The sequence below is a fragment of the Myiozetetes cayanensis genome, unplaced genomic scaffold, assembly GCF_022539395.1.
Source record: "Myiozetetes cayanensis isolate MyiCay16 unplaced genomic scaffold, myiCay2020 scf21, whole genome shotgun sequence".
In the NCBI taxonomy this organism is placed as follows: Eukaryota; Metazoa; Chordata; class Aves; order Passeriformes; family Tyrannidae; genus Myiozetetes; species Myiozetetes cayanensis.
Window position 1 is genome coordinate 12,059,300 of NW_026087423.1, and position 15,684 is coordinate 12,074,983.

General features: G+C 43.5%; 1 protein-coding gene across 1 annotated transcript in view; it reads right to left on the bottom strand.

The window, feature by feature from the left end:
* Positions 1–15,684, bottom strand: part of GALNT9 (polypeptide N-acetylgalactosaminyltransferase 9) — a 122,923-nt gene that overhangs the window by 56,920 nt on the left and 50,319 nt on the right. The window contains 2 exon segments of the mRNA XM_050318518.1: positions 6,054–6,171; positions 13,411–13,608. Coding sequence (XP_050174475.1) covers positions 6,054–6,171; positions 13,411–13,608 — 316 coding nt within the window.

The following is a 15,684-nucleotide window of genomic DNA, read 5'->3' on the forward strand; positions in this document are numbered from 1 at the left end:
ATTCCTAGATGTTCTGATTAAACCTCTCATCCCCAGAAAAACGAGAACCAACTGGGGAGCTACTCAAAAAGTCAATTAGAAAATGGGCATCCCCCTGCTCTGGGAACAGCTGGTATCCTGAAAGCCTTTCACATCTCATTTTTTGAGTGGAAAGAGGATGCTTTCCAAAGAACTGGTGGTTTTTTTTTTTTCTTTTGTAAGAGTTCTGAAAATGGTTCAAAAAAACTCAGAGAAATCTTTTGCCAGGTATGCTGGGACCCAGCTAAGGACTGACAGCTGGGCACCCCTGGGTACACAACAACCCAAGCCAGGCTTTCAGTAATCAGCATCAAAATTTAGACTTCCACAGAACCCTTGGAGTTATGGACGAGCTGATATTTTTCAACAGGAAACATGTTGTATCAGAAAGTTTTCTGAGCAGCTGTAGCTCATCTCTAGTGTTTGGTTCAGACTCATCATTAGGCAAGTGAAACCTATTTCAATCTCAACACAATTAGCACACTCAGCTTCTGCTCATTTTCCCTCTCTCTCTCATTCAGTTCACACTTGCCTCTGCACAGAAACCTCTGTTACATTTAGATCAAACCTGCAGGAAAAGTGGCTGAGAAGAAAGTGGCAAAGACTAAAGAAAGCATTTTCTCTCCTCAGTTCTTTCAGTGTTGATCTCTCTCTGAAATTTCCAGCCTTGTGCTTTGATAATGTCCTGGTACATGAAAGAGTTTGTAACATAAAATGTTACACTCGATGGAGCATGATGTGATATGGGAGCCAAATGGCCAGATGCTCTTTTCTGGGCTATTTCCAGTGCTCCCACTTTGGAGAGTGGTTTTAAGGGCATTCACAAGCCCCAGCCTGTGGTGTGCTGGCAATTTCATGCTAGAGCACCACTGCACTGTGTTCTGATGAAACCACTGTTTTCCATTCCAGGTTATAGTTATGTTCAATTTAATAAATAGAAAAATAAGGAGGAAAGTAAGAAAATAAAAAAATTTAAAAAAAAAAAAGAAGAAAGGACAGTGTGGTTCAAAGAATTTGCAGGCAGGTAGGGAGTTGGGTTCTGTCCCCAAAAAGAGGATCATACACCTCATTTAAAGTACAATTAAGACTATATTAATTTGGAATCACCAGTGGTGATTCCTGGCGGCTCTGGACACTCCAGGGTTCAGCAGCCTGGGATTTAAAGCCTGCATGAGCTTCTTCACTTACCACTAAGCCTGTCTCCTTTTCCAGGCAGAGTGTGTTACTGCTACATACAGATGTCAAGCCTAATCTCATCCTGCCTGAATCTGTGGAACTCCAGTGGAATTAGAAGATGCTGAACCCAGCTCATCACATATTCACACCCCCACAGAACAGGCTGCTCCAATCCCTGTTCTGCAGAGGGAAAGGAGCCACAAAAATTGATGTAATCCGGGCACCACGAATTCAATCCTTTCATGGTTTCTTAATGCTCGGCTTTACAAGCTTAACATTCTTTCACCACAGGAAAATGCCTGTAAAACTGCTAAATTAAACTGGAGCTGGAGAAAGAGGACACCTTTCACACCTTATCTGGACCTGGGAGATTTATCACCGAGATCTCTGCAACCCAAGCAATGGGGCGACTTCCAACAACAGTAGATTACATCACTTATTAGGATTTTGCTTAGGCAGTGTAGAACTGCTCAGAAACATTTTAATAGCATTTAACTTCCTGCTGAAAATGCTGATTTATTGCACTCCAGTGTGAATAGGCACGTCTAAGGACAGAGTGCACTACATTTTCGGATGTCAGCAGTTGTGGGTTTTCGTTAACATCATTTAAGTGATTAAACGTCTTCGAACTAAAAGGCTTTCTTTTAAAACTTTTCATTCAAAACGTCATTGATTTCCACTAAAAATTACAGCTTGGGAAAGGTCAAAATAAAAATGAAGTATTTTTAGATTTACCAAAGTAAGGCATTTCGATTAACCTGTATTTTTGAATGCTTGTCACTCGTATTTTATTTAAGCATGTGGGAAAAAACCCTGAAATTTTGAGACACTCTCCAGAAAGGGTTTCTACTTAGCTCTCAGATCAGGGACCTGACCTCGTAAATCACACAGAGCAAAAAGCATTGTCCAGAATTCAGAATTAAACTTTGCTATACAATAAACCTTGTGACATTTTTATTACAGCGTACCAGCCTGGAATCTGCATTTAAAACACTGACTGCTCAAAGGAATCTAAATCTCCTTAGCTGAAGGTAATAAAATCAGATCAAGAATTCACTACCCAACGATACACCATTAGCATTTCTGTTCAGAGAAAATGCAGTTCGTCTATTTTTAAAGAAAGTAAAGGCAGGGCACATAACGTAAGTTTGGGAAGCCTAATAATTTTTTTGTATATTACAGTCCATTATATAATGAGTTCTATCTCCTCATAAAGAGATTTCAGGGCATCTGCACCACGATTTTTTCACAGCACACACTGCAGTTGTGCAAACCCAGAGGTGGGACTGTGTTCCTGCACACACAACATGCTTGATTTCAGATATCTCAGACTGGGTAAGTCATTAGTTGGGGTGGGAGGTGGTGGTGTTCTGTTTGCTTGTTTCTTCAAATCTCTGAGTTAACACCTCTGAGAATTCATCAGCTGCTGAGGATTCTCCCCGTTGAGGTGTATCACAGTGCTACTGAGAATAAAGCTGATGCTGGCCATAGAAGAAAAAGGTTTTACTTTCACTTGACAATGTGGCAACATATTTTTTATTTAATTTGTTCAGATTCTTAACGGTGGAAGCAGAATTTGACTTCTACTAGAGCATCCTTTAAAATAAATGTTTCATCTCTTCTCACCCACTCCTGCAGTTGATGGGTACAAAGTAAAAAGAAGAGCAATTCACTCACCTGACACGGGAGCACCAGAGAAGCAAGAGATCCTTAGTGCAGTGATTAATGACTCACTATAAAAAGATGCATCATAAACTGCTTGTATTAGGTTAAATCATAAACTAGGCTTTTAATGTTTATACGATCCTTTTCTACATAATTAAGTGCGTCTGTAGCTCCCACCAGGAACTTGTGGGACGTTTGCAAACCATGCAGTTTCTTACAGGGTCAAGTTTTAGGACCCTCATTTAAAGGGATCCCTGTCTTTCCTCTATGTTCAAGGACTGCTTGAATTTTACTATTGGGACATCTCTCTGAACTGCAGGTCAGAGAGACCATTTGATGTTCAGGAGCAGCAAAGACAAACATGATCCTCCCTGAATTCAGAGGTGCTCACAGACAATTCCCATCAGCTTCAGGAGCTGGTTGGTGACCAGTGAGAGGATAGCACTCTTTGTCTGTAAGAGAATTCCATCCTGTGTGTATCCATCTTGTGGCAAAACTCACCTTTGAAAAATAAAGTAAGAGATGACATTACGTGTCCATCTAATTCCTTACTATCCCAAGCTTGCAAACATGTCCATCTCCCTTTTATTTCCCAGAACAGCTGGTGCTTTTTCCTCCACCAAAGCAGACTCTCCCTTGCTTGGCAAACAGACACTGACCTCATTGCAAACCCACCCCATCAGGAGAATGTCACAGCTCTCACCAATGGGAAGTCTACATAAAAATAATGTGAGTTAAAAAAAGAGCTGCAGAGCCTAAAGTATTTTCAATAGGCATGGTAGCCCCAGTCGTTGCTGCACTGCTTATTCAATACAGAAAATCACTTAGGGTAATTATTTAAATATGTCCAACTACAGAATTTAGAAAGGGCAAAGCCAGTAGTGGAATAGTCAAGATCATGATTTTTTAATAAACAATAGATTTAATGGGGATTAGCTGGGTTATCAAACAGTATCCTCCCAAATCAGCTCATTAGTTTCACTGAGTTTCCCTATTTCACTTTATTAAAACAATTTAAACAAGGGTTCATTAGATGCAATGTAATCTAATTCAGACACTCCAAACCTAATCCCTTTTCTTTTAGCAGTAACGTAATAATAGTTTGCAAAAAAGTTTAAAGGATTATTGTTACAGCTATTATAAGTAGGGACTGTTTTCAGCCAAGTGTGTGCCATCACTTTCCCGACATCTTACTGTTTATTATTATATTTCTTTTTGGGTTTTACTCACTAATTCATTTATTCCTTCCTTTTTTCTGCCTTTCATTGCTTCACAGGAGCAGAGTCACACGTGGTCAGCAGCATCCCTGTGTGCAGGGAGAGGGGATCTGCCAAATATCCCTGCGTGGGGCAGCGCACCAGGCCTTGGGAAAGGAGTGATGTTTTGCAACTTATTGGAGATTCTGGAGCTGAAAAAACCCAACCCTGGTAAACTCACAGTGAATTTATAAATATCCTAGAGAGAAGGGGGAAGGTTCCTGTGCATTTTCACGCTGTGAGTTTCTGACAGCTCTCAAAGACACACAGGAGGGGATCACGCACAGGATTTGCAAATTAGGAGGCAGACGCTGTATATGACTTACCATGATAGATCTAGGCTGGAAACACAGAGTAACAGATCCCTGCTATGGACATGAAGCTTATTTTAGAACAAATCATGCTCCTGTACTTTCATAAAACCTCTTCCCAACAGTAGGGTGAGTTTTTCCCATATGACAAAAAAAAAAAAACAACCCAGAAAAAAAACCCCAACCAAAATAAAACCCGAAGAATGAGAGCTGGTTTTTAGATCCAAGGTTTCTGCAGGCTTTAACAGGTTCCCTATCCCTGCAAACCTGTCCTTGCCCACTTCAAATCCTTGTCTCTTCAAGTAAGTGCCATTCCATAATCCTATTAAAACCTTTGCCTCTGTTTACCAGGAGCCCTAATCGTACCCAGCGAGTTCTTCTCGTCTAAGGAAGAGCGACAGCTCTCAGATTTCTTAGGAGCCTTATTCATCAACTGCGCCAGAGTTTTGCCAGAGTGTTCAATCTATTCTGGGAGCAGCCATGTGGAAAAAGTTTCAAACAGCTCAAAGCCCTGCACAATGATAAAGGAAAGCTCACACAATCCTGGTAATAGCCTGACCCTCTTAAGGAAAATTGGATGATTTGTGGTAGCAGTTTTTCTGTCCCCTATGTGAAAAGTACAAGCAGGGTATTCACACAGTCCCGTTAGAAACCCCATCCCTCTTGCAGTGCTGGAATAATAAACACACACCCATATGTGAAAATAAACCCTTGCTGCAGTGACCTTCTTCCTCAGCCCACTGGTGTGAAGGAGTTTGTGGCCATTTTAGAAAAAAAAAAGAGTCAGATAAAGAATGGACTAATTTGATGTTCAATGTTTCACCATGAGCAGAATATATGCTTTAATGAGCACATTACATGCACCAGGGACGTGTTACTGTGAAACAGAGGATAAAGAGTAAGGGGAAAATAATTAAACAGTCAGCTCTATAATGAGGAAACTGTGTTCATGCAACATTAAGTGGCCTAATTTCCAAATGCTAAGCAAAGACATGTTCCTTGGATTTCAGAAGGACTGGATGGCAAGCACCACCTTGAAAACAAGGGCAAAGGATCACAGGTAGCAAACCTCCTATAGGTCAGGAGCACAGGGTGGGTTGATGCTGTTTCCAAGCCATCTGTCCACACTTCCCATGGACCTATCTGACAGGGTCGAATACCTGCACCCCATAGTTCTTACTCCATAAAGCTGTAAAATATCCCAGCATTCATCACATGTCATACATAGAACCTCACAACTGACTTCTACCAGCCTGGCCTCAGTTTTCTGCAGGTATTGCATCTGCTAGGCCACAAATGTACAACATCAGATAAAGGCAACAAGCACAGAAGTTCTAGTGGAGCTGTTTGCACAAGCAAAGCTACTGGGAGAGGGGAAAATCTTTCTCTTTGGGTTCAGACACTGACAGAATGAACCAATAAACCACATTTCTGACTGTTATCAGATCTCTCAGGGCCAGCAAGGCCAGGAACATTCATTTACTGGCACTGTCAGTTCCAGACAGTGTTGCAATATCAATTACTCCAGCATAATAGCCTATCAGTCAGGCAGCAGTTCTGCTGGGCCACAAGCTCCCCGTCATTCCTTGCAGATGGACACGGCAAAAGTCTCGTCTTTGTTACTCACCCTCATGCCTAACTCGATGTTTTCCCCTCCATAGACCTCCATACCAGGGTCAAGCAAACCAATCTCACCAAAATACTCTCGGTCCACCACGAAGGAGCATCCAATCATGGCTGGTGTCCTGCACAGAGAGAATAAAGCAAAAAGTTGAGTCATTTCTTAGCTGTTACAGAACCCACCTCGTAAGCAATTTACACAGATAAAGTAGTTCTTGGTCTTAAGGTTTACATTTTAAAGGAAAATGAACATATTTTTTTCCCCCGCGTGTTGGTGGGTCCCACCGGTGGCAGCAGGTGGCTGCAGGAATGTTGTCATCACATCAGGTCCTCTTTCTCATCAGCAGTTCACCATTTCTACAGCAGGAGGTTAAAAAGGCTGCAAACAAACGGCCAAGACATGGTTTGACAAAACAGTTCTTTGCTGCTGGGCCTGATGCATATCCTGACACTGCAGAACAGAGCCCACCCTGTGGCAGGAACTATCTGGTACTCGTGACAAGGTTCATTTGCTGAGGTTCTGCTGCCTGTAATGGCACTGGCACTCCTGGTACCACTTCAGCATCTCTCCTTTGCACTTTTTCTCAGTTTGAAAGCCCCTGCCACCTCCCAGATCATTCCAAGCCTGTACTGCAGTGCACACTGTCCCTCTCATGTTTCCTCTGCATAATTGAAAAAGGCAGCTGTTGATAGAAACACACTTGATCAGCACTGTTTCTGACAAAGAAGTTGAAATAGCTTGATTAACTCTCACCCTTACAGAGTGAGATGCATTCCCTGGATGATGAGCTGAGGACAAGATTTAATGGTGGTTACAACAGCAAACATCTGGCTTTCACAGATGTCTCTGCACTGATGTGGGGCTTCTCAGGAGACCCCTGCACTCATTCCATCAAAAGGGATGGAGGAAACTGAGGCCAGATGCCACAAACCCTACAAAGAAACGGCAGCAGGGTCACCACAGCACCCTCAGTGCTTGGACCCCTGCCACACCCAGAGTCCCCTTTCTGTGTGTGCAAGGAATTCCAGTACTTCTCTGTTTGCTGCTGTTATCTGTGAAGGCTTTCTGTTGAATCAGTTAGAAGGGGTCTCAAGGCTCTGTGGAAACCACTCATGGTCCTGGGCACTGCTGGCTGGGCACCTCCATCCTCTGCTGATGCACATCCCAGGATCTTTGCAAGATGGATGGCATTTATAAATTCAAGTTATTTGATAAAATGCATCTTCCTCCTTATACTTCCTAGAGCCAATCCTGGAAACAGATGTGCCTAAAGAGGGTGAGAGCTCTCCTGTGCTCAGGACCAGACATATCCCATATATACCTCAAGGTCCTATCCCTTTCCTAATGAAAACCATATTTTAGGCTAACAAGGAATACATTTAGTCTAGAAACAGAAATAAAAGGAGACCAAGATAAGGAAATTCAGTGCCTTTGCAATGCCTTTGAGGGAGTATTTCAGGTATATTTCTTAAGATCATGATAAAAAAAGGAAGACGACGGGGGAAGAAACCCACACCACTTTTTTTTCATTTTCCTTTTTATGTATTGAAAGCTAAACACGGGCTTCACTGGATTAAGGCATCACTGCTTTGCAAAACTGAGATGCTGGTCTGGGTTTAGATTCACTCTTTTCCCAGCCCTGTCTCCCTCTCAGAAGTCCTCTGGAGGCAGCTCCTTACAGCGGCAGGATGCTCCCATGAGGATGGATCTCCTCCCTTCCTAATGAGGGATGGTACTGCCAGGCTTTGCAGACTGCTCTCAGGTGCTGGAATCCCTCTCTCTGGGGGATGGATTTTTGCAGCTGTCGGCTCTGTCCATTAAAACACCGAGTTGTTAATTGAATGGGGGTGGGAAACGCATTTTGGATGCAGCTACATAATCATCACTCACAGCCCAATGCCACTGAGGGCTGCCTCTGCAGCTCCCTCTCTCCCTTCTAGGCTTTATTTCTTCTCATTAGATATATTCAAAAATAAACTCCACAAGCCTTCATGGTTTGTTGAGGAAAAAAAATCGTTTTCAGGACTCAGCAACAACAGCAGCACAAGGACAGAAGGAACCCCACCCAGCTCACTTGGCTGTCAGCACTGGGTTTTCCTGGTGTCTGAAACACTCCAGAATATATCTCCCACTTCCAGTGCAGTGCAGCAGACTTTCCTTGAAAGCTAGAAATGGATAGATGAGCAGAAAAACAGCTACCTTAGCATGCCTCAACCACTGCTCACCAGCCAAGGGGCAGCACGTGAGAAGTGCACGCCCTTAGCACTTCACAGCTTCAGAGCACAATATATTAAACTTAACAACACCTCCTTTACATAAAGCAACCTTTTTCCTTAACCATGCACTTTCTAGCAAAACAGCGACATTTTTAGAAGGAAGGTATCACAAAATAGCAATTAGAGGTGCACTATTTTTTACCAACACCTCAAAGGTGTTGTGAAACTTAACTGAGCTGTGGAGTATTCTTTGACACAACTGAGGATGTTTTAAGCATTAATTATAATCAACAGCAGCACTCGAAGGATAATGTGGGAAACACAGCAAGATGGGTTTTGCAGCTAAAAGCTTAAAAAGCAGCATAGAATCATAGTGATTCTGCACTGGAGAAAGACACAGCACAGTCAATTTGTGGAAATTACCTGATAGCATGGTTGTAGCAAGGGAAATACAAGAGAGACATTACTCTGGGAAATGCCCTGGGGAAAGGCTGTGTGAACTCTCCCTCCCTCCCTGCCTGTTGCAGCAGATGCAGTGCAGGCAGCTGGAGGGCAGAGAGGCACAGTGTGGAGAGGGCAGTGCCTGCTTTGGGCTGAGGCACCACAAACACAGGGCACGCTGGCCAGGGACAGCACTTGCTGTAGGTCTGAGTCACAACTATTTTGTTTTAGTGAGATCCCCAGGAGCACAGCTCTGTCAGCAAAACTCCAGCAGGTGCCAAACCCATCTCTGCAGCCAGATGCATCTCCCTCTTTCCCTTCACAGACAACTGGAGGATCCTGCCTGGGGGCTCCATCAGCAACAAGCCAAGGAGAAAGGGATAAGCACCAGACTGACATATTGCACGTGATATGGGAAACCTTCCTCTCCCTTATGCATCCTTCTCCCCTGCCTTAAGGTCAGTATAGATATATATATCTACATATCTATATCTACATCTACATCATGCAATCATGTCATATAAGAAACAGTTTCCAGAGCATCCAAGTCCAATTTCCAGGACAACTGACAAACAGCTCAGACATAAATACATAAATGTAAACATAAATGCCACTATAGATAAATATATAAACGTAAATGTATATATACAGGAATGAGGAGGGAGGGAACAAGATTCAAATGACACATCACCTGCCATACCTCCGAGTTTTCCACCTCCCCTGGCAGAATGTTTCATTGATTCAGGTTCTTAAGCAGCACCTCACTCCTGGCCTGACACATAAGTGGGGAAATCTGCAGGGTACCTGCATAAATACTTTTTTTTCTTACCACTCTTGTCTTTTGCAAGAAGGAGTTTCACCAGGCCCTGAGAACAGAACCCAAGGACAGATTTGCTCCTCAGGAGCTAGAGGGGAAAAAAATGAAAGCTAATGTTCAGCTAGAAAGGCAGGGCAAACATGGATGTAAAACAACTCTCTGATGACCCAGGGAAGTGTATTTTTTGGAACAGGCTGGACACCCATCGGAACCTGGGCAAATAAAAGAGAAACTGCTCTGTTACAGGCTGCACCTGAGATGGGCAGACACCCCCCAGATAAAGGAAGCAGCACAAAACACTCCACTGGGGGCACATCGGACTCTAATTTGTACACCTGAGCAGGACACACGGCGCTCCCTCGAGAGGCTGACGCGGCGCGTGTAAAAACACGTTCCCACCGGTACCAAGCTGTGGCAGATTAAAGCTGTAAGTGAGGACATATGCAACAATGAAATGCACCACTGCTGCTGGAGGAAGATAAAATGGAGAGCTGTGCAGGGCTTGGCTGAGAGAGGCTGCCTAATGACTCCAATGTCAGCGGCTGCTGATCAAGAAACCAAGCGCGGAGCAGTCCATCATAATCGCGGCAGGTGAGGGAAGACGAGGCAGAGCCAGAGCTCAGAATACCACAGCCCTTCCTTGCTGTTCCAAAACCCAGGGAAAAAAAAATACAGCATGCATGAAAAACCCCAGCTGGGTTTCAATGCATAGTCAAATTCACTCGAAGCCCTCAGAAATAGGATCCTTTGCCACACAGTTTGCTGCCAGATGATCAGGACGTTTTTTGGGGCAGCGGCGCTCTCAGGAACACGAATGGGAAGTGATGGGATGGACACAGCGTGTCAGAATAACAATCTTCATGTTGGGGACGTCTCACATCTCAAATGTCAGACATGTAAAATGGATTGCCTGCAGAAGCCGATTCAGGGAACATCAATTGTTCTGAAGTTCAGAGCGTTAACGTGGGGGAAGAGAAAGAACCGACTTTAAAGTGTATCTGAAATCTTTACAAAATCTGACACTTTGTTCTTGCTGTTTCTTTACCTTTGTTAGCACTTCAAGGCCACGTTCCCATTGTCATTTAGACCACAAGAGCTGCTGTGACATTTCATGGTGCACAACTTGACATGACTGCTGATACAGTGCCCTGCTGGCATGAGGGACAGTCCCTGCTCCTTCCCAGCGAGGCTCTGTGTAGGATCACACCACTGTCAGCATTCAAGAAATCAGAGGATCAGGTTTCAAACAGAAAAAAAAAATCTTAGGAAAGAAGTAAGCACATCTGTTGTGTAGTCCCAGAAGAAAACAGGAATCGGACCCTGCTTTCTAAATGTCTCACCCAATTCTGCAGATTGATGGTATTTATTCATACAGTGCAAACATGAGAAATGCCAGGGCTCTCATCCTCACTGATACCAGAGTACACACATTTCATAACACTGAAAATCTTTAATCCCTTTGGAGATCTGGCAGGAAATACTCAGCTACACCAACCACAAACCCAGTCCTGGGGTTATTCATTACAAGCCTTTTCTTTCACAAAACACACAAAGAGGCACCAACCAAACCCAATGGCTGCTGAAGACAGTGTCAAAGGAAGCCTTAAGAGGAACAGTGAGGACTAAATGAACTTGCAGTTTTCATGCTGATGAACAGTCCTGCAATCTTATGAAGTACCAGACACATGGGTCCAAACACCATCAGTGTGGACCTGCTTGCACTTCTTGCAAAGTGGACTAAAATAGAAATATATTCTTCAATACGTGGTTGGGAAAGCTGGTTACAAAAGCAAAATCTGTACCAAACCAACAGAGATTTTAAAAACTAACTTTGCCTTCCTTTGAAAATATACTTTAAATACCCTAAGCTACTGCCTTCCTATCATGGGTGCTTTCAAATTTCAATCCTAAGCACAGGTTTCCTGATTCTTTTCCTCAATAACACTCACACATTCACTCTTCCCATTAACACAATTACACTGGCTTATCACTTAAAAAGCCACAAAATCGCACTGTATTTCCACAGGCAGGAATAACCCAACAGCCAAATGCTTCAGCAATACAGGGATGAGATTCCTCATCCTCTGTTAAAAAGATCTGCAGTTGGATTTCCAGAAGTGCTTTGCAGGGGCAGCTTCCATGCCTCAGGGAGTGCATGACCTACCACCACTGAAATAATGTCTAAGATCTTGCTGAGATTTAACCTCTTGGTTCATTCTTTTCTGGTACTTGATCATTGTCTCCAGAGCAGAAGATACTCAAATACTGGAGCAATCCATCTGAAAATTAATGCTGTACAGATTAACACAGATTTCCTGTGTAAACTGGAAGTCATGAAGTGTGCAAAACCTTTCAGGTGTGGAAGACTGAAACCCTGGTTTCAGGAATGAAATCTCTGGCTGATTAATTTTCATTCATCAATAACCTGTTTCTCAGGGCTGAGTGGAACAGGTATAAAACACCTGCACCTTTAAAGCAATGTGAGGCGAGCAGGGCATGTTATCCAGGAAAACTGATTTCCTAAGTAATTACTTTCCTGCTTATTGAGGTTTCAAGCCGAGCAAAGGGTCAGTGATGATGGACTGTGCTGTCCTCTAGTAAATAAGGTTAATGTTACTGCATAGCTCTGTTTTGCAGTCACAGAGCATGAGAATGAACCTAAGTACAACTTGCTCAAATACAGATTGAAATATTATTCTGCATGAGGGACAGATCCTGTGAGGTGGTCCCATCCAGCTGATGGGATCGGTTTGTCTGTGTCTTTTCAACTCCAAAGGATCACCTGGATCTTTTCAGAAGGTGGGCGTGTTGTTTGAAGTGCTTGGGTGAACTTGACAGGACCTGACAACTCGAGCTTTACACTGGAAGGGAAGCAGATCAGCTTCTCTGCCAGAGCCCACTCTGGGACCACACAGCACTTTAATTTGGAGGTGATATACATGAAAATGAAGAAGGATCTGAGGTGGTAAATTGTGTCCTTCCCAAGAAACCTTAAAAATAGGGCAGAGCAATCTAAAGTGCATACCAGGGCTTCATATTTTTTAGCATTTATTTCAACAGTTCCTAACAACAGTACCCTTAACCAAGTACAGTAGCATCTCAGAGGAGCTGTTAAGACAAGAGGAGGAGATGAAAGGCTGGAGATGTGAATTTTCAAATGAAGGGGAAAGAAAGCCCTTTTCACACAGCTTCCTGTTTTCCCACTGTAACAATTCTCAAAAACACCTTCACAATTCCTGTAACAGCATTTCCTTAGAAAATTCCATTTCTGTAATGTAAAATGCTGCTCTCTTACAGAGAAAAATAAAATTACACTCTGACTACGTGGTCTGGGTTCATTTTAAAATCCAACCAGTAGAAAAACTCAGAACATGCATGGAAAGTTCTCAAAAAAATAAAGAAAAGAGCAACTCTTGAACAGAGCAAGGCCAGCACAGCTCCTGCTGGTGCTCATGGGAAGCTCTGGTTTGGGCTGATGGCCAAGACTGCTGCCCATAGACCAGAAGTGAAACCAGCCTCTTTGTAATCATACACACAACACCTTTGTTTCTCATACACACAACATTTCACTGGCTTAACACTCGTGCCAGAGTCCACTGGAAAATGAAAGCTTAGATGAAAAAGATCCCGCTGTCCTACCAAAGGGCCACAATGTGAACTTGAAGCACACACTCACAGCTAGAGCACATGCCCCTCTGTGTGCACTGTGGTGCAGCTCTGAGAGGCACAACACGCACCCCCAGCTTTGCAGAGCCATCTGTTTTCCCCAGTCCCCTTTCTCTGTCCCTGCCCAAAGCCTTTAGCCTTGCTTTCCACTGCAGTTCCCCTTGGCAGACAGCTGAGATGGGAGCGCCGCTAGTCCCGAAGTGACAGCACACGGGAGATTTACCTGATGGGAGCTGACTCATCCCCCTTATCGAGCCAGTCCTGGGGTGGGATTATGTACATGCACCAGAGCCCCCAGTTGTAGCCGTGGGCTGCGTTGGCGTATTGCTGCACTTCAAAGGTGTTGTACTTGATGTTGTCGATGGCCGGCAGGATGATCCGCTTTCGGTCCTCTTTGATCCGGGTAAGCGCGGGTTCCACCCTGGGAGCAATAAAAACAGCGACATGTTTTACAGCCACCCAGTAATCCCAGGTCCTGCCTGGCAGGCTGATAAAACGAGGTTCTCTAACGCTGCAAGCATTAACCCAGCGAGGTGGCAGCCCAGAGCTGCCCGGGAGGGACCGAATCCACATCGCTGACGGGCGGGGGACACTTCACACAGCAACTGCACAGGAACCTGCACCAGAGTTAAACAACACAAAACCTGACCACACACCTGTTCTGAGGCCTGGAGAGCCATTAATTCATTTCACAATGGGCAAGTGCTGAGAGACACCATCACCACGAGCAGTTGAATGGTCTCACTGGCCACACCACCGGGACTCCTGGTAGCGATTAAACACCAGCTCTGGCTGACATGGCCTGGAGAACTAAACACACACCAAGGGCTGCACGAATCTGAAGGTGACTCAAAGGTTTTAATCTTGTTTCCTAAGGACTGACCCCACCGGATCTAGTTTGAATGACAAGTGTGGCTGCATTATTCCTTCTAAAACCTCTTTGGTGATGAGAAGATTTCAGTTACCAGATGGTGCAAAAGCAGCGAACTGCAGGAAATGTTCCATCGTTTCAAAAGGCTTTAAAACATCAATGTGCTTTCAACAGAAGCTACATCCCAAAAGGAAAGTAAAAAGCTTCAGTGCAAACACTCATTTCTGACCAAGGTAGTCTGAAGTCGCTACGAATTTACAGAGAAAGTGATCCAAAGAGGTAGCAGACTTACATAAGGGTGGAAATCACTCCTCAAAGTAGTATTAGAAACAGCCACTGGTTCACTCCTTTGTAACTGTGTTTCCCCTTGAAATAAGCTTTGAAGCTTTTGCAGAGCTCTCACATGTATCTTTAAGGGTTTGCTGCCATTCACAAAGGCAGTGGGATTTGAACACTGATCTTTTCTCATTTTTCTTTTGCTGTTGGTTAAAAGGCAATTGTTCCTTCATGGTTTCGAGTTTGTTACTTTATATTTTGTTTGTTATATTTAGTTTGTTACCATGAATTTTCTCGTGTAGGCCAACAGAAAGGGAAAAGCTATGAATTTAATTCAAACTGCATTTTCAGTCTTCACTGCCTCTGTCTGAACTGTCATAAATTTTGTGATCTCTTCTGTAAGAAGACAGAAATGTCTCTGTAATTGAATACAGCTAAATATTTGTCATTTTGTACACAGTCTCCCTGTTGCTTACATGAGGTTGTGTACTGCTTGCCTTCTCTTCTTTTTACTGCTCCTACACTAGTAAAAACAGACCCAGATTCAGTGAAACCCTCGAATATTTGATGATGAGCTGCTTACTGCAAATAAACCATCACAAAACAATGTAAAATAAGGGCATAACTGACAAAAAGAAGGTGTCACAGCATTGCATTTGGAGAGAAGTGCAAGAGGGTCAAACTAGTTTCATTTGGATTCCTCCAGAAAACTGACATTTGAGTTTATCAGCTGGATGCCAACCACACAGGGAATGGATGTTTTAATAAAAAGGATGATCACAAGCATGGTGGGACAAAAAGAACAATGTTGCAAGCTGCAGAAATTTCCTCTGGCCAGGAAGGTTATGAAAGAGATGCCCATGCCCTATTCAACACATATTGTTTTGTTACCCTCCTTGATTTATTCTGGGAATAAATCAATGGATCCCTCATGACTGGAATGGCCTGAGGTCACCCTTACAACTGCTTGTCACCTACAATTTTAGGGGCAGTACTTATATTGTCAAAGCCCAAGGTCCTGCAAGGTACTAAAAACCTCCACAGAAGCATGAAAGCTCAGCAGCCTAAAGGAGGACAGTGATTTCAGCTCTGTTTTTGGCAATACTTTTGTTTGTTTGGTTGGTTTTGTTTTGGTTTTGTTTTTGCATGACATTTAAAAAGTTGTACCCCAGACTCAAAGGAGATTTGTTTGGTTTTTTTTCTTGTGGGAGAAACAAGAAACAACTGAGAGAGACTCAGGACAGTGCAGGTCATGATTCAGACTCTCAATTCATGTGGTCTTTAGGCCACACTTGGGAACCCCATAAAGAGCCAATGTGACCTTCCAAATCAGGATAAGCCACTTCTGTT